General features: G+C 58.7%; 1 protein-coding gene and 1 long non-coding RNA gene across 9 annotated transcripts; one reads left to right on the top strand and one right to left on the bottom strand.

Annotated features, from left to right (window-relative positions):
* Positions 1-108: 108 nt before the first annotated feature.
* Positions 109-15290, bottom strand: LOC103350193 (uncharacterized). 8 transcript variants are annotated; one of them, XR_011390728.1, is made up of 6 exons: positions 14897-15290; positions 13254-13467; positions 4911-5043; positions 2448-2808; positions 2116-2175; positions 109-841 (listed from the first exon to the last, which is right to left on the bottom strand). It is a non-coding gene; the product is annotated as an uncharacterized lncRNA (long non-coding RNA). The 8 variants fall into 8 exon arrangements; XR_011390725.1 differs by having other exon boundaries at positions 2448-5043; XR_518272.4 differs by lacking the exon at positions 2448-2808.
* Positions 15253-18166, top strand: FOXD2 (forkhead box D2). Its single transcript, XM_051856490.2, has 2 exons — positions 15253-17223; positions 17661-18166. The coding sequence occupies exon 1, from the start codon at positions 15712-15714 to the stop codon at positions 17200-17202; it is 1491 nt and encodes a 496-aa protein (XP_051712450.1). The 5' UTR covers positions 15253-15711; the 3' UTR covers positions 17203-17223; positions 17661-18166.
* The last annotated feature ends 636 nt before the right edge of the window (positions 18167-18802 follow it).

The following is an 18802-nucleotide window of genomic DNA, read 5'->3' as shown; positions in this document are numbered from 1 at the left end:
CATTTTCACCCAAATCACCAACTTTCCATTAAATTAGATTTTGGTATTTATAATATTCTATAAAAACTGTTATTAGATAAGCTACTAGTGTACTATGATTAAAATTCATTTTTAAAGATTTATTTTTTTATTTGAAAGTCAGAGTTACACAGAGAAGGAGAGGCAGAGAGAGGTCTTCCATCTGCTGGTTCACTCCCCAGTTGGCTGCAACAGCTGGAGCTGAGCCAATCCAAATCCAGGAGCTTCTTCAGAGTCTCCCAGGCGGGTGCAGGGGCCCAAGGACTTGGGCCATCTTCTATTGCTTTCCCAGGCCATAGTAGAGAGAGAGCTGGATCAGAAGTGGAGCAGCCGGGACTTGAACCAGTGCCCATATAGGATGCCGGCACTGCAGGCAGCGGCTTTGCCCAATTCACTACAGTGCTGGTCCCGAAAATTCATTTTTTAAACGCAACTTTTGTTTTTTCCTGGAGTTAATAATGCCTTATGTTTTCCTTTGTTCCATTCCCTTTTTACCTACGGCTAAATCTTCCCATACCTGCCAGTAGCACTGTGGTTCAGTTTTTCATGAGGTCACTTCTCAGGAAATACGGCACTGGGTTTGGTGGCTGTGTTTCCCTTTCTGGGAGCATCCCCTCGGAGTCATCAGCTTCCAGCTCTCACCTGGACAGACGGCTGCACCTCCACTGCGCACGTGGGGAGCTGGAACTTCCTTGTCTGTTGTCCCGGGAGTCCTCTGTTCCCTTCCTGTGAGGATTTCCTGCTCCTGTATTCTGTGTCCTCCTTTTTCTTGGTTTATTCCCATGTTTCAGCTGAGGAAAAGCTTTTGGGAAATTTTGCTCATCTAAAATTGAGATGACTATTTCAGCATGAGAAGCCAAGCAGGCACCCTGACAATGAAGTTGTTGAGTCAGACTTCTATTTGGGAAGTGAGCTGGGGGTGGGAAAGCTGGCAAGGTGGCTGTGTTGTGCAAGTGAGGGGTGGGTGTTGGCAGGAGAGGAGGCAGGGGAGCCATCGAGGGTTCTTCAGAGGAGATGGAGCACTGGGAAGCCTTAGGCAAGGGCTCTCCCTGGCTTGTGGGCGCTTGGGACACAGGAAGGGTGGCTTTGGGCCCACGCTGCTCATTAGCTGGTTTGAGGGCCTCCCGGATCCAGCTCAAAGAAGGAGCCAGCATTACCCCGGCACTTGGATTAGGTGCATAGGAAGGTGACACTTGGATGGAGACTGGGTACGATGACAGCTGTCAGAGCTCTGGGCATCCCCTGGGGAGGCAGGTAAATACCAGGGAAAGAGCAAAGAGCAACATGGGGACCCTCGACTGTGACCCTCCATGTGAAGCAGCTCTCTGGGAAGTCCTAGGAATACGGGGGTAGGGGAAGGAGGATACACAGGAGGCTAATAGGGTCCATTTTAAATGTGTTTTAAAAATTTTCGTTTTATTTGAGACAGAGACATCTTCCATCTGCTGGTTCACTCCTCAAATGCCCACAAAAGCTGGGGCTAAGCCGGGCTGAAGCCAGGAACCCAGAACTCAGTCTGGATCTCTCATATAGGTAGTAGGGATGCAGATACTTGAGTCGTTACCTGCAGCATCCCAGGGTGGATAAAATTAGCAGGAAGCTGGACTCCTAAGTGGAGCTGGGACTCAAACCCAGCATTCTGATAAGGGATGTGGATATCCCAAGTGGTGTTTATTGTCGCTTATTTATTTGAAAAGCAGAGTAATATGGAGAGGGAGGGGGAGTTGGGGAGAGAGAGAAAGGGAGAAATTTTCCAATTTGCTGGTTCACTTTGCATATGGTCACATTGGCTGGGGCTAGGTCAGGCCAAAGCCAGAGGCCTGGAACTCCATCCAGGTCTCTCACATGGATGGCAGAGGCCCAAGCACTTGGGATATCTTCTGTTGCTTTCTAGGGAGCTGGATCAGAAGTGGAGCAGTTAGAACTCTAGTTGGTGCTCATAGGAGATGCCAGCGCTGCATGAGGTAGCTTAACACGTTGTACCTCAACACTGCCCCCCTCAACAAGTGGTGTCTTAACCCCTCTAATGCCTGCCCCAGTGTGATCTACTTTTAAAGGAAAAACATTCTGTGGGCCTCCAACCTGACTTTAACTTACCATAATGTCAGTTTGGGCAGATATAAATTATGAATTTCTCAGGCTTGGTTTCTTGTGTAACTGTAAATGAAAATATTTTATAAACTAAATTCAAACAGAGCAACAAAATAGAAAACTCAAATACGTAACATGAATCAAACATAAAAGAAGATATGGTTTTGCTGAAACAAATTCATTGCGCTGTGTACGGGACCCTGATTTTCTGCAGTCTTTCGAGTTTGGTTGCCTTGAACCACGTAATGACTACATTTATTCACCATTTGAAAAAAAAACTTTTTATTTATTTATTATCACGTTTATTGAGAGAGAGAGAGAGAGAATGTGTCACTTACTGGCTCGCTTCCCAAACATCTGCAACAGCTGGGACTGCAGTGGTCAGGTAGCAGCCAGGTGCCTGGAACCCAATCTCAGTGTCCCATGTCGGAGGCAGGGGTCCAAACACTTGAGCCAGCTGCCTCCAAGGGTGCACATTAGAAGAGGCTGGATTGGAAGCACAGCTGGGACTGGAACCGGGCACTCCTGTATGGATGTGGGCATCCCAAGAGGGCACCTAACAGCTGAACCAAGTGCTCACCCCACTCACCATTTCCTTCCTCTGAACAAAGGCAAGGACTTCTTTATGTAGCGCAAATGCAGCATTTCGCTTATAAAATATACATTTTTTTGCTCCATCTCAGGATTAAAGCAGCATGACTTGAAAAGAAACACAAATGAAGACCTTTAAACATCAGGTCTCTGTTATCAGGGGGTCACCTGGTGACTCAGAATATGTTTAGACGAATGTGCTAAAGATGATTATTGCGGTGAAAACTACATTGATTTTGTTCATGAACTCCTACATGTATAAGAATATATTCTTTGACTATACTTCAAACTAAGCAATGGAAAATTTGTAAATACTCTTTTAAATAAGTAACTTTGGTTAGGAGAAAGCTGACATAACAGACTAGTAATAAATTAAAAGATCAAAACTGTACGTTAAATTAAAACCATAGGATGTAGCCAAACTTGTGCTCAGAGGAAATTTCATAGCCCTAAATATGCCACGGAGATGGAACCAGAGGCCGTGGGGTAGGGTAGGGAAACCAGTTAAAAGCCTGAGGTTTCCAGGCAGGAAAGGATGGTGGCTTGGAGGGGGTGGGGAAAAAAGCAGTCATATGAAACTATAGAAAGAACCAGCCACCGGTTAAAATCCTCCTAATCCACCGTGGCTACAACCTTTCCCATTTGGTCATAGCCTCATGCTGACCCTGAAAATCTGGCATGCCTGATTCAAGGACTAATTAATCTCAGTAGACCAATTAGCACATTAGGGACAGGAGTCCTCCACTGCTCCCACCACAGCGCACCTAGGCCAGCTGCTTTTCCGGGGAATTCTATCAAGCCACCCAGAGACCTATTTCTCTAGCTGTAGAAACTGTCCTGGGACACAGGACACAGCTGTCATCCCATTTATATCTACTCAGCTATCAACATAGAGAATGAAACATATGCAAGAAGACGCTAAGCTCCTCAAGAACGATTCAGCAAACTAAATCTGGTAGTGTTTTAGAGATGCATAAGCCAGTACAGCTTATTCCTGGAATGCAAAGGTGACATTAGAACTGCTATCTCCCGTTTCTAAGCGCTATAGATCATCACCCATATAGATGATGAAACTGGGGATCTCCCAGCTCAGGCTAGAGGGAGACCCCAAAGTATGCCTGACTCCAAAGTTATTCTCCTTCGCCTGGGGAAGAGGCAAGTGGAAGTGCAAGCTTGGCTGGAAGAGGCCCCAGTGCAGCCCTCAGCTCACCGCACACGCCCTCCCTCCCACAGTCCTGACTTCCAAGCCCAGTGACAGGCCTTGGGCTTCCTTTCTCCATGAACCCCTTTTCCACCTTCTCCCTCCCTCTTTCCCTGTACTACGCCAACTGTCTTTCTCAGCCATCAATTTTTGGGGTGACAAAGGCGCCACCTATTGGCCATCTTGTATGTAGGAAAACACTGGAAGGAAGCCCAGATCCATTTGGATCTATCTGGGCTGGTGGGGAGCCTCCGGTGGCTGGTAAGGGCTGGTTCTAGCCGGGAGCTCCCGCATCTGGTGCGCAAGAAGAAGGCTGGCTGCACTTCCCGCCGCCTCTGAGAAGCCCTCCCAAATCTTAAGTCCTAAGTAGCTGCCCCACTGCAGAGGGGCATGGGAGGGGGCTGCGGGTACAGAAAACTCATCTACTCCATACAGGAGAAACAGAGGAAGGGGGCTAGGCTGGGGCAGAAGACCTAGGGTCAAGTCCCAGACCCCGCACGTGGCCACATCCTTTTCTTTCTCTGCCCTTCATTCCTGACTCTTAGGTTGTGCCAGGCCCTGTTCTGCTTCCCAGTGGAGGACTCAGAGGTGAATCAGACACTGCCCCAGCCCAGAGAAGTCCAACACCGGTGGATGACAGTATAGCATGCAGTGTTTTACAGAATGAGGGGGCTCTTAGGCCACCCAGAGGGCATCGGTTTGTGCCTCTGCCCTGCCCTGAGCCTCCGTGTGCTCTGAACGCCAGGGAGAATATGCATTCTCCTCTCTGCCTAGGTGGGGATGGCCTTTGCACCTGCTAAAGCACTGTGATGGCGGGTGAGGCTTTGCCACCTGCCGACTCGGGGCTTCCCAGGCAGGGCCTAGGTCTTCTCTGCTCCACTGTCTCCCTCACAGGCAGCCTGGCCAGCCTGGTCGCTCTGGGGCCTTGGCCAGAGCTGACCATCTGAGGGCTGCACTGGAGCTATAGGGGCAAAGGAGAATTAGAGACCACAGGCCAGGTGGTCTTCACCTGGAGATCAGTCTGTCTCCTTGAGTTGTGCAGGGCAGGGCTCTGGAGGCTTAACAGAGCGAGTTTCTTGGAAGAGGCAGGCTCTGAGTTGGAGTCCTGAAGGAAGGAGGACGAGTGCTGGCTGCTCCAATCCCTGTGAAAAAAACACAATTGCAGGAATAAAGCTTACACTGTTTTATGTCTTCATTTTTCAGTCAATGATATATCTTGGAGCTCTCTGAGATCAATGCATAATGTACTTATCCATTTTCACAGTATACACTCCCAATGTGGTTGGGCCATTATGTGTTGAACCAGTCCCCTGCGGATGGGCACGTACGATGTTTCCAACACACTGACATTCCAAACAGCAATGAGCCCCTGCACACGGCACACCACGTATGTGCAAGTGCAGAAGAAAGATCTTTCTTTAAATATATATTTATTTGAAAGAGAGAGAGAGAGGGAGAGGGAGGGAGGGAGAGAGAGAGAGAGAGAGGCTTCCATCTGCTGCTTCACTGCCACAGCAACAGCAGGGGCTGGGCCAGGCGGAAGCCAGGAGCCAGGAGCTCCATCTGGGTCTCCCACATGGGTGGCAGGGACCCAAGCACTTGGGCCAGCTTCCTCTGCCTTCCCAGGTGCACTAGCAAGGAGCTGGATTGGAAACTGAGGCAGCAAGGAGTGGAACTAGCACTCAGACATGGGATGCTGGTGTAGCAGGTGACAGCTTAACCCACTGCATCACTATGCCAGACCCAGCAGGAGAAATTTCTAAAAGTGGATTTCCATGCAGCCTTTGTCAGGACACCAAGCTTCTGGTGTAGCCACACTGGCTCCTTTTGTTTTTGTCCCCTTTTATTTCTCAAAGGGACCCTCGCTGGCCGTGGTCAGAGTCATAGCTGCTCAAACACCACCACCCTCCTCCCCTGGTCGAAGTCTGTCAGCAGGGCCCCTTGCCTCGGTCTCTGGATCTGAAACATCTGGGCACTTGCACTCCTCCCCTGGTAGAGCCTGTACAGCTCGGGCTGTTAATCAGACCAGGGCGATGGTTCCGAATGCCCTGAAGGGCTCCAAGCCCCAGCATCAGTGGTAGGGGCAGGGGATCACTTCCTGGACCAACACTGTTCAGGCCTGGGGCTTCTTGCCCAACACTGCGGAGGCCCCACCCAGGCCATTGATGAGACTTCTTTGTTCTGACCAGAGCATTGCCTCCTAGGATCCGCTCCACTCCCACTTCGGGTTTCCCCATTTCATTGCCTCTAATCCCCCACGAAGGAGTGGCCCCGCTTTGAAGGAAGCAGGGAACAAGGGAAGATCCAATGGAGCCCTCGTGAAGGCGTGCATGCATGTGGCGAATGGGGAGCCAAACCCTGCGGCTGCAAACAGGGCCCTGGGCAGCCTGGGAACCTCTGGGTTGGCCCAGACCCGTGACGTCAGCTTGTGTGGCCGTTGGTGCCATTCGGCACTGGCCTGACTGGGGGGCAGGGAGAATTGTGCCAGCGGGGTCTTCAGGGGCTGGACAGAGCAAGGGCAAGGCCTCAGGGGAACATGATGAACACTGCTGGGAACAGCCGCTGCTCATGTGTGCAGCTGTGGGTGGACACGGCAGGACCCCGCCCCGAGTCTAGGGCCAGGCTGTCCTGCACAGGGCACGCACTCCTCACCTGTCAGCCAGGGAAAGGCCCGGCCATGCCTCAGCTCGCACCGGGAGGCGAGGGCTCAAGCCCACTGCTCCTTTCCAGTTGCAGGGACGATCCCGGCTGGCTGGAGGAAGCATCCTATCACGTCTGGGTGGGGGAGGAAGGCGAGGGTGCTCACGGTGACATCTGCCATAGAGGGCCCTAGCTAGAGCAGGAATCCCGGGAGTCCCATGAGGAGGCGGGCTGAGAACAGGTGCCCTCGCCCCAGTCTCCAACCCAGCAATATAAAGACCTTACAAACGAGGCGGTGGAGACTTAGAGAGATCATCAGGCTGGGACTCATCGGCGACTGGGGGCGTAGTTTGAGTTTAGCTCTAAGACCCGAACTCTCTCTGGTACAACTGGATGCCTGAGACCCCTGCTCCATGATGGCACATCCTGTGCCTGTCACGCCATGTCAGAGGGCTCACTACCATCAAGGTCACCTCTTGCCTCTCCAGGGACTGTCCTGTGGGAAGGTGTTTCTTTTGTGAGGTCACAGAAACCGGCTCTCTTTACAACTTCCTGGCTCCCTTTGGCTTTGGTCTCTGACCCAGGTCAGGCCTGTTTGGAGATGGCAGCTGTGGGGCCAGCACTGTGGCATGGCGGGTAAAACCGCCACCTCCAGTGCCGGCATCCCATATCGAGTCCCGGCTGCTCTACTTCTGAACCAGCTCTCTGCTATGGCCTGGGAAAGCAGTGGAAGATGGCCCAAGTCTTTGGGCCCCTGCACCCACGTGGGAGACCCACAAAAATCTCCTGATCAGCTCAGCTACAGCTGCTGTGGCCAACTGGGGAGTGAACCATCAGATGGAAGACCTCTCTCTCTCTCTCTCTCTCTCTGTGTGTAACTCTTTTAAGTAAATAAATAAATCAAAAAAAAAAAAAAAAAGAGAGAGAGAGAGATGGCAGCTGTGTCAACCCTTTACTCTCCAGGCTGACTCAACTACTGACCTCTTGGTGGTCATTTTATTTTATTTGAAAGGCAGAGTGACACACACAGAGAGGGAGAGACAGAAAAATATCTTCCATCTGCTGGTTCACTCCCCAAACAGTTGCACTGGCCAGGGCTGGGCGAGGCTGAAGCCAAGAGCCAGAAACTCCATCTGGGTCTCCCTCGTGGGTGGCAGGGGCCTGAACACTCGGGCCATCTTCCACCACTTTCCCAGGCGCAATGGCAGGTAGCTGGATAGCAAGTAGAGCAGCTGCCAAGACTCCATTATCAGATGCCAGCATCGCAGGCATCAGCTTAACCCACTGTGCCACGGCGCCTGCTCCCATGGGACATTTTCCCATCACTTCCTGTTAAGGTTAGGTTCAGTTGTGAGTGACAGGCTGCCCCTCCAAATCCCACATCAGTGGCTTACACAAGGTCGAAGCTCATTTCCTTTTCACATAAGCCTATGCCGGCAGTTCAGGGTGGTACCGCAGTCTGGTGGTCTCGGGCACCCAGAATCCTTCTCTCTTGTGGCTCTGCTGTTTGTGAAATTTAACTCAAGCTAGTTTAGCAAAAGGGGAGCCTTCTTTCTTTGGAATGCCTACAAAGGCTAAGAGCTCTAGTTTCAGGCAGAACTGGATCCAGGAACTCAGGCGTCTCTAGTTAGGGTGTTTGCCTCTGTGTGTGGGCTTCAGTGTTCCCTGGTGATGACGTGGCCCGAAAGGGGCTGGCCCAGAACCCCATCGTTTAATTAGCGCCAACTCCCAGAGTCCGTGTATCAGAGTATCTGTTCACGTGGAAGCAGTGTCTTGCAGGGCTGAGGTCACTCGCTCCCGCCTGGGACAATCGCTGGGCCCTGGACTTGGAAAGCTAGGTTTGACCCAGCCATGCTACCCCTCTGCTCCTGGGAGTGTGAGGGGGACAGAGACTGGACAGCCCCGTCAGAACGGCTCGGAATAGCAGAGGGGAGGTTTCCTTCAACAGAGAGCTGGGACACCCCAAACTGCACATATGTTCCGCTCACCACGCAAAAGAGATGGAGTTGTGTCTTTACAACAAGTGGGGAGCACCTGGGAGATTTTTCCAGGTCTCAGTCTGGCACTTGCTTTATTTTGCCACAACTATTTTAAAAATGCGATTTTTCTGTTTGAAACACAGAGGAGTGGGGCAGAGACAGAGAGACTCAGAGACAGAGAGAAAGGGGGGGAGGGAGAGAGGGAGAGAGGGAGAGAGGGAGAGGGGAAGAGAGAGAGAGAGAGAGAGAGAGAGAGAGAGAGAGAGAGAGAGAGAGAGATTCCCCCATCTGCTGGCTTCACTCCCTAAATGCTCACAACAGCCAGGGGCTAGGAACTCAATCTGAGTCTCCCACATAGGTGGCAGGGACCCAAGTATTTGAGCTATCATCTGCTGCCTCCCAGGCTGTGCATCAGGAGGAAGCTGGAATGGATAGACAGAGAGCACAAAATAGAAACCCAATGCTAGCCAGGGCCAGGGCCAGGGCCCACAGACACAAGGGAAGCAAGTTCTGACCAGGGACAGGGAGCTGACAGAAGAGTACTTCCACTGTCAGGAACACTTCCATGATGATCTGAGCTAGCTCTCTGGGCAGTCTCAGACAAAAACAGAGCTATGCCACATGGTTCACTTATATTTTTTATTCATGCATCCATATAGCTAACATTAGTTGGGCACCTATTGTATGCTGGGCTTTATGCCTGGCAGCAGATATAATGGTTAATAATGGTATGGAACAGGCTGGCGCCACGGCTCACTAGGCTAATCCTCCACCTTGCAGCGCCGGCACACCGGGTTCTAGTCCCGGTCGGGGTGCTGGATTCTGTCCCGGTTGCCCCACTTCCAGGCCAGCTCTCTGCTGTGGCCAGGGAGTGCAGTGGAGGATGGCCCAAGTGCTTGGGCCCTGCACCCCATGGGAGACCAGGAGAAGTACCTGGCTCCTGCCATCGGATCAGCGCGGTGCGCCGGCCGCAGCAGTCATTGGAGGGTGAACCAACGGCAAAGGAAGAACTTTCTCTCTGTCTCTCTCTCTCACTGTCCACTCTGCCTGTCCAAAAAATAAAAAAAATAAAATAAAAATAAAAAAAATAATGCTATGGAACACATATGGAGCCCTTTAAAACTTTTAGGCACTAGGCAATGAAGTGGGTCCAATTATTACCCTCATTTTGTAGAGAAGGAAAGATGAGCATGAAGACAATACAATTCCCGTTCCCAATGAGCTCCAGCAGCCCACAGAGGACAGGCTGGAAAACAAACCCATTACTTTAGGGGCCCGGGGGTGGGAGCCGTGGGTGTTGCCATGGGAAGCAGCTCATTAGATCTGACTTAAGAAATGGACCAAGAAGGACAAGGCCTGAGTGAGGTAGGGGAGCAGGAGCCATGGGCAAAGGTGAGGTGAGAAAGGATGCACCAGGAACGGAGGTGAGGCTGGACGAGGAGGCAGAGGTGAGGCCCCCGGGTGTCTTCTACAGAAGGTGAAGCAGCCCTCCAAGGGCAGGGCAGGTGTCTCAGGGGGGCAGGTGTCTCAGGGGCCTCCTGCCAAGCACCTTCCCAGCTCCCCCCTCTCGAGTTACAAGCACCGGAAGGCCTCCTATTTTCAGACGCAGGTGCAGATGTGCACTAGCCCCAGAGGCATTTCAGCCTCTCAGCCCCTCAGTGGTGGGGGAGTTGTGGGAGGAGGCTGGTATTTTTGTGTTCCTCACCTTCAGCCCCACCTCCTCCTTAACCTAGGACAGTCAGCCAAGTCCTGGCATTCGGAACCACTCAGAGTATGTTGATTTGGGCAGCAGCTGGGGAAGCAAGTGTCCCGCCTCCCCCACAGCTTTTGCCTCTGCCTTTCTGGCTGTCCCTTACTGGGGCAGAACGTCCCCACCTAGGTCTCCTCCAGCAAAATAAGCCCTGCCCCGAATCCGTGTGAGATGGAGCGGCTGGGGCTGGGACACCTGGTACTAGGGGTCCACTTCCACCACTCTACCCATCTGCTGTGACCTTGGGGAGGTCAGCCCTCTCTGGCTCCGTCTCCCCTTCTGAGAAACAGGCTTTGAAAACCTCCTGTCCCGGTGTGGGGGAAATGACTTCAGACTTCTCCAGGGAGGGAGAGGCGCGTGGGCGGCACACTTGGCATGTGCTCCAAGGGGCTGACGGCGTGTGCCAAGGTCTCTCTGGAGAAAGGTGTGCGCCAAGGTCTCTCTGGAGAAAGGCGAGGCCGGAAGCAGGGCGACTGTGCAGCGTGGTGGGCAACCCCGGGAGTCCAAGGCTCAGAGGAGCTCTGAGCAGGAAGGGGCAAGGTTGGGAGAGAAAGCATCTTTCCGGGGGAGGCAGGATTTGAAGCATGGGCACAGACTGGAAAAGGATGCAAAGGTGAGCGAAGAGGAGACCGGAGATCCCGAGTCCTGACGACTGGGTCCAGGGCGTGGGGCGACCGTGGGCTGAGCCCTGGTCCCCTAGTTCCTGATTCCTTGCGGGGATGCGAGACTCCTCCAGAGGTCGCTGTTCCCCAGGAATCCGGCCCGGGCTCCCGCCGGGCTTCTCGAGGCTTTAGGCGGCTCCTCATCCAGCCCAGAGGACGCCAGAACCCGGCGGTATTTCCCTGCCCTCGCGGGCACGTATGGCCTCGCCAGTTTCCCTGTCTGGGTTAAAGGCGGACGCGCGCTGGTGTGCGTGGGGTACACGCGTAGGGTGCACGGGAGGACCCGGCTGGTGGCCCCAACTCGGAGCCCAGGACAGCCGCCCCTGTGCCGGAGCTGCGGCCGCTGGAGCAAACACGCACAAGCGGCAGGAAGAAGGCCGCCGCGCCCTCCCGCAGCTCCATAACGGAACGTGCTCCTCCCTCTCCCAGCTGGCGTCCCCGGAGACCACCCAGGCGCGCGCGCGCGCTCACTCTCCTTGCGGGCCGGGGTCTCGCTGCCGCCCCAAGTGAGCTTGCAGGCCCCGACCAGGTCTCTCCGCTGCAGGCTCTGGGGGAAGCCGTTGACCTGGATGGCGAGCCTTCCAGGGACGTCCCCGTCATTGCGGTTCTGCAAGCACACGGTGTGACACCCAGAGGCAAGGACAGGACATGCAGAGTGGGCCACACAGGGCCACCGGCGCCCGCAGGGCAGTCGGACACACGGACAGAGAAGCAGACCCTGGGATCAAGGAACGAGGGACCCGCAAGGGCGCACTTCGCCCAGAGGCCCCGCTCCCCTGGCCTGGCCGCTTCGCTGCCCTCCAACGGGAGGCGCCTGCCCTACCACTGTCGCTGCGAACTCCGCGAGTCGGCCAAGGGGCGCCCGCGGCCCGGGGTGTGGGAGCGGCGCTGTTTCCCCTTTCCTGAGCGTGCAGCCCTCTTCCCGCGAAACGGAGTCGGCGGCTCCACAGCTCGCTCCACTCCAACCGCCGCGCTCGGGGCCGCAGGGAGCTCACGCGGGTCCTCCACGTGGTTCGCGCTGGGGTGGGGTAAACGGGACTGTGGGAGGCTGCCCGGCATAGTGAAAGGAGCGGAAGACGAAAACTCCTAGGTGTGGAGGAAGGCAAAGGCGTCCAGGGGTGGGCAGGTGGGTGCATTAGAGAAGATCGCACGGGCTGCAGCCCCTGAATTCCCTGTCCGGGGAACCCGGACGCCCGAGAGCCTTCCCTGCAGGTCGCGCGCTCCAGAGGCTCCCGCCTTGCACCTGGCCCAGTGAGCTGACCACGCTGGAGCCGGCGATGACGGGAGCTGGGACGGGGGCGGAAGGTGTGCGGGCTGCCACTGGTCGCCCCAGAGCTGTGTGTCCCAGAGGGCTTAGGCAGGGTTGGCCCCACCGCACTGGTGGAGGCTGGGCGGTTGGTTGGTTCGTGTAGCAAGATTGCAGCCGTGTGCTGGGTAGTGCCCCGTGCTGCACTCTGGCTTCCCGGGGCAGCCAGGCTGCGCCCATGGGCAGGCTCAGGCATTCACCGAGATCCGGGCCTCGAAAGCCCGCTTCGTTCGTTCAGCCTTGCGACTCTGTGACAAAGTCCCGAGCCAGCCAGGCTGCTCTTGGTCAGTTTCCCAACCGACTTAAAACATCTGCGTGGAGGGCGCTGCCTCTGCCGAGCGGATAACAGCACGTTTACTGGTCTACTGGGGGCTCTCAGAGGGTAACAGGCAACGGAGGCCACCCCCGCTGACAGGCTGGGCAGGAGCATGCAACAGCCGCCCCCTTCCCCAAAGCCTTCCTCCCGATTACTCTGGGCCGCTCTGGGGAGGAGGCCGGGCACTGTGACCCGCAGAGCCTGCAGCCTCGGCTCCTCGCAGGCGCTGTAGGAGTGGGTGCTGGAGCCCAGCTTCCCCCCAGGAGCTACCGACTCACCACAGCTGCACACCCGCCTCAACACTGCAGAGAGGAGGAGGGTGCAGAGGAAGCAAAGGAAAGGAGCCCCAAAGTGGCCTCCCGCCAGCCCCAGTGTGCATCCCCCGGCGTTGTTTAAAACAAGCTGGCCCCGGGGCCTTGGGAGAGATGATGGGGAGGCCACCAGAAACCCCTCGCACCAGGCAGTGGTGCTGCGCCAGCAGGGCCGGCTACTAATTCTGGGCCTGGGGCTTAGCCACCTGCATCCCCTCAAAAGCCTGCCAAGCAACACGATCGCAGGGGTCTCAGTTTCCACTCCTGCGAGCGTGTGTAAAGGGTGATGGATGATCCCTTCACACGGGGCCCAGTCCCAGCCCTGCAGAACACAGCCTGGGCTGCTCAGCTGGACCAGGTCGGAGCAGCGGCTGGAAGAGTGGCTTACCTTGAAGCCAGCTGGAGAGCTGGAGCCTGGGGACCAAGAGTGCTGGCGAGGAAGGCAGTGTGGGCTCCCGTCCAGCATGTCAGAAATGAGGACTCCCCGGAGGGGACACCGGGACACCGGGTGGCAGGGACCATGCTCGCTTTCTCTCCGTAACTCAGACACTAGCGGAGCCGTGCTGGGCTGCAGTTGGTGTGTGGTCCACGGTGTGGGGTGTCTGCGAGCAGGATCCCAGGAGCGTGAGAAAGAGTTCCATGTAGTACCGTGAAAGCCGGAGGGATCCCCGGGATGCCAGACAGCACCCATCTGCCACATGCCACAAGCTCAGGTATGTGTGTGTATGTGGAATCCTGTGGGAAAATTCTCCCCAGTGGAGGACTATCGGCCCTTGTGGTCAGAGGCTGTGGGGGTGGGGGGTGGGGGTCCAGCCACCACCTGCGGGCTCTCAGCTTGGGGTGTGGCCCGCCCCTGCTGTATCTTGTACAAGCAGAGGTAGGGCCTTTCACCCTCTTCTCTGGGCCTCCAAGTTGGATTCACACTAGGCTATTCCACACTGGAATCCATCCACCCTCGTGCCCACCCTGGGCTGCAGGATGTGAATTTCCTCTCACCTGCTCTGGGCGCTGGAGGCGGCTGGCAGAGGCCATGCAACCAGGGCCCGAGCTCCTGGTGGCAGGTGCCATCAGCCCTAACCCCCTAGGGGGCCTGGGCTCTGCAGGGTGCGCTCCCAATGTCCTCTTCCTAAACAGCTCCGAATACAACTAGCTTTAACGCAGTAGTCACGTGGGAGGTGTTTTTACTCTCATTTGTGCAGAGAAGAGGGGAGCAGCGTTTAGGAAACTCCTCCAAGATGAAGGCTAGAGTAAGTAGTGAGGACAAGGGTGCGACCCCACGAGCCTGACTGAGGTTCGGAAGGGAAGGTACCCCAAGGACGCTCACGCAGCCCTGTGACAGCGAGCGCCGCGGGGACTCGGGCCGCGCCGGATCTCTGGCCACTGAGCGGCGCTGTCGGGGCAGCGGCGCCGCAGTTCGCTCGGTTCTCGCCCCCTGGCAAAGCCCGTCGCCCCTTCCACGCTCTAGGCTGAAACGGGCCCAGTCTGGCCTGAAGCCACTCGCGTCGGAGTCCTGGAGGGGACCTTGGGAAGAATGGGTCAAACCGCGTGGGCAGGAACGTGGCTGGCGAGAAAGAGCGCACAGGAGTAACCCTGGGTGCCCACGACCCTGAGCGCTAGAGGGACCCCCGTCTGCGGCTGAGTGCAGGCTTCAGGGCGTGAAGTCTCCGTGGGGCGCCTGCAGGTCCCGCGGCCAGAAAGCGGGGCGGGGGCAGGTCTCAGCAAGGCTGGGGTTGCAGAGAGAGGAAAACGGACCCAGGACACTCACATGCAGAATGTCGACAACGTCACGGAGCGTAAGAGACGCGGTCACAGAGACTGAGACGGGCGGATCCCGGGACTCACAAGGGTCGGAGCCCCGGGTAAACCCCGAGCGCCAGCCCGGCCCGCGTCCGAGACGGCGGCCCCGAGCCGCCTAGAGGCCTCGGGACCGGGACCCGGAGCAGGGGTGCGCGTCGCGGAGTCCCGCTGCGCGGGGATGCCCGGCTGGCCCCGCCCTGGAGGGGAGGCAGGGGCTCGGTGCGAATCTCTCACCTCTCTGAGTGTGCGAGCGCCAAGTTTGCTCCTCTCGACCATTCGGGCGCGTCCGTCCCATGGGCCGGAAACTTCGCAGGCTGCGTAGGGCCCAGCTCTGAGACGTTGGTCCGGGCGTCTCAGGCTCCCGCTCGCGTTCCAAGTGCGCTCCGGCCTTGGTGGCCTGGGCGTCGCCGCGGGAAGAGGCTGTCGCCACTTCTCCGGGCTCCGGGCTGGTTCCTGCGTGAGCCTTCACATCCAAGAGCTGAGCGCACTGAAGGAGGCGGCTCCAGGGAGGTGCGGGAGGTGCGGGAACCACAGGAGGACCCGCCTCCGGCCACCCCAGCACAGCTCCCGCCGCGGCCGCGGTTTGTTCCCGCCGGGCCCCGGCGCTCAGGCACTCGGCGCCCGCCCCGCCCCTCCCCACCCCGCCCCGCCCCAGGAGCTCCGCCCCGGCCCGCGGCTCTTCCGCCTTAGGCAGCCGCTAGGCGGGAGGGACTAACCCCCCACTCCCACCCGGGGCACGGGGAGCTGAGACCCGTCAGGGTAAGGCGAGGCCCTCGGCTCCTTCCGCCCGCGCCCCGGGTGCAGGTTCCAGAGGCGGCTCCCGGGACTGCGCAGGGGGAGCCGCGCGGGCTGGCTACGCACCGGGCCGCGGGAGCCGCCCGGCTGGGCCACCAGGGGGCGCTGCGGAGCTGGGGGACACCCCTCCCTGCCCGCCTCAGTCCCCCGCCCCCTCCCCGCCCGCGCGCAAAACACTCTCGCCCCAGAGGCAGCGCGGCCGAGCCCGAGCCGCGGCCGGAGCGGAGCCGGAGAGCGGCGGCGGCGGCGGCACCATGACCCTGGGCAGCTGCTGCTGCGAGATCATGTCCTCCGAGAGCTCCCCGGCCGCGCTGTCCGAGGCCGACGCAGACATAGACGTGGTGGGCGGCGGCGGCGGCGGCGGGGGGGAGCTCTCAGCCCGCTCCGGGCCCCGCGCCCCCCGGGACGTGCTCCCCCACGGCCACAAGCCTCCCCCGGAGGAAGCCGAGGCAGACGTCGCGGAGGACGAGGAGGAGTCGGGTGGCTACTCGGACGGCGAGCCCCGCGCTCTAGCGCCCCGGGGGGCGGCGGCCGCCGCTGGAAGCCCAGGGCCGGGCGCGGCGGCGGCGGCGGCGGCGACGGCGGCCCGGGGCGCGGCGGGGCCCGGGCCGGGACCGCCGCCGTCGGGGGGCGCGGCGACGCGGAGCCCGCTGGTGAAGCCGCCCTACTCGTACATCGCGCTCATCACCATGGCCATCCTGCAGAGCCCCAAGAAGCGGCTGACGCTGAGCGAGATCTGCGAGTTCATCAGCGGCCGCTTCCCCTACTACCGGGAGAAGTTCCCCGCCTGGCAGAACAGCATCCGCCACAACCTCTCGCTCAACGACTGCTTCGTCAAGATCCCCCGCGAGCCGGGCAACCCGGGCAAGGGCAACTACTGGACGCTCGACCCGGAGTCGGCCGACATGTTCGACAACGGCAGCTTCCTGCGGCGCCGCAAGCGCTTCAAGCGGCAGCCGCTGCCACCGCCGCACCCACACCCGCACCCGCACCCCGAGCTGCTGCTGCGTGGCGGGGCCGCCGCGGCGGGCGACCCCGGCGCCTTCCTGCCGGGCTTCGCCGCCTACGGCGCCTACGGCTACGGCTACGGGCTGGCACTCCCAGCCTACGGCGCGCCGCCCCCGGGGCCAGCCCCGCACCCGCACCCGCACGCCTTCGCTTTCGCCGCGGCCGCCCCGTGCCAGCTGTCGGTCCCCGCGGGCCGCGCCGCCGCTGCGCCTCCACCCGGACCTCCGACAGCCTCGGTGTTCGCGGGCGCGGCCTCGGCTCCGGCCCCCGCGCCCGCCCCGGGGTCGGGCCCCGGCCCCGCAGGCCTGCCCGCTTTTCTGGGCGCGGAGCTGGGCTGCGCTAAAGCCTTCTACCCCGCGTCCCTAAGCCCTCCCGCCGCCGGCACCGCGGCGGGCCTATCCTCCGCACTCCTGCGCCAGGGCCTCAAGACGGACGCGGGCGGTGCGGGCGGCGCGGGCGCAGGAGCCGGGCAGAGGCCTTCCTTCTCCATAGACCATATCATGGGCCACGGTGGCGGCGGGGCAGCGCCCCCGGGAGGCGGCGAGGGCTCCCCGGTGTCGCCGTTCGCGGCCGCCGCGGGTCCCGGGGGCCCAGCCCAGGTCCTGGCCATGCTGACTGCCCCGGCCTTGGCTCCGGTGGCCGGCCACATCCGCCTCTCGCACCCCGGGGACGCGCTCCTGTCCTCAGCGCCCCCGTTCACCGGCAAAGTCGCCGGCCTCAGTGGCTGCCACTTCTGACCGCGGCGGGCTCCGGGCCAGGTAGGCCCGCACTCCTCAGCCCCTCCCTGGAGCTCCTGCGGTCCCAGCGGAACTCAGGGAGTCTTATTTATGAAGGGTCCCCGGGCCAGGGGGCAGCACGCGCGACCTGGCACTCGACGCTGCACGCTCAGAGCTTCGCCGAGCGCTGGGGCCACGCGGGCGCCACGCCGAGGCCGCGGCCACCGTGCCACTGCGGTGTGAGCAGGGCAAGCGGGGAGCCTGAGCTTCCCTCGCTCCGAGCCTCGCCGCCGCCGGGGCCCGCGGGCCCGCCAGAAGCAGCCACCTCGCCGGGAGGGAGCTCTCCCCTTCTGCTCGCCCTGCGTCCTGAAAGCTCAACTTTCAGACCCTGCCTGTCCGGTTTTATAATTTAAAGACGTCTAGTTCGGCTCCGTGCTTAAGAGAAAAATTCAACTTTTTTTTTCTTGCTGTTCTCCAAGGAAGTTCGCTCTCTCTGAAGCCCAAAGCAGTGTCTACACCAGCGAAGCTGAACGCAGAGGTGAAGCAGGGGTCTGCACAATCCCGGCAGGAACCCAGAGCCCAGCCCACTGAGGAAAATCCTTTCTCTTTTGTTCGGGTGCTTTTTAGAGGAACTTGCCCCTTCCCGGTGGCCGGCTGGGTCCAGCCATCCAGGGCCGGCGGCTCTCTCCCGGCGTCCTGCTCGGGCCCAGGCCCTGCCGTATTTATTGTAGCTAAAGGCAATGAGGATGGGTGGGAGAGGTGGGTGGCAGGGGGTCCTGTAATTACTGTAAATACCTGTACAGCCAGCTGCTCTCTGCCTTCCCTGTCCACTGGCTGTGCATCGATTTAGACTTCTCCACTCCAAGGAGATTGTGAAATCGTCTGATGGTTTGTGTGGAAGAAAAGAAAAATCTGATTCCCACCCCCACCCCCCAGACTTCCCATTGGTGTCAATTGAATAAATGTCTGTGAACCTCCGCAGTCACCAGCTGTGTGCTTGCTGCCCTCGCTGCTCCCGGGCGGCTCTCCTGGAAGACCCCAGGCTCCCAGCAGAGGGGGAGTGCGGCGCAGGCCGCTGGGAGGCCCAGGCAGATGGAGGAGGGCTGGGGCTCATCAGATCTCTGGGGGGCCCTGTGGCCTTGGCCTTCAGGTGCTGGTGGGGCCAGGTCACTGGGAAGGCTGTGACCCGTGTAGCAGTTTCATTTTCACTCTGGTCCTGGAAGGGATATTTTGCCTGAGCTTGGGCAGGATTCTGTTCCAGATGCACCTGAGGCTTCTCTTCTCTGTCTGGTTGAGCTCTGAGGCTGGCCTGGGCAGATCTGGGTTTGAAGGGCTCTTGAACACTGTGCTTGCTAGAGGTGGTCGGAGGTGAAGCCGTCTTGTTGCCTGTTCTCTGGGTTTCTGTGTGCAGGGCTTTTTATGCAGCTGCTGGTTTGTTCTTGTGTTTGAGTCAGCACGAATCCTTGCTTTTCGACTTTCTTCCTGTATCGTAGCACACCTGCGTTTTTATTTCTCTGTGCACGTGCTTGGAACTCTCCATCGCTGTCTGTCTCGGAGGGGACAGAGATTTCTCTGACCGCTGGGGGGGGGCCTCTGGAAGTCCCCTGCCCCCACATGTGGA

This window comes from Oryctolagus cuniculus, chromosome 7, assembly GCF_964237555.1.
Source record: "Oryctolagus cuniculus chromosome 7, mOryCun1.1, whole genome shotgun sequence".
Classification (NCBI taxonomy): Eukaryota; Metazoa; Chordata; class Mammalia; order Lagomorpha; family Leporidae; genus Oryctolagus; species Oryctolagus cuniculus.
This window is presented reverse-complemented; position numbering and strand designations above follow the sequence as displayed.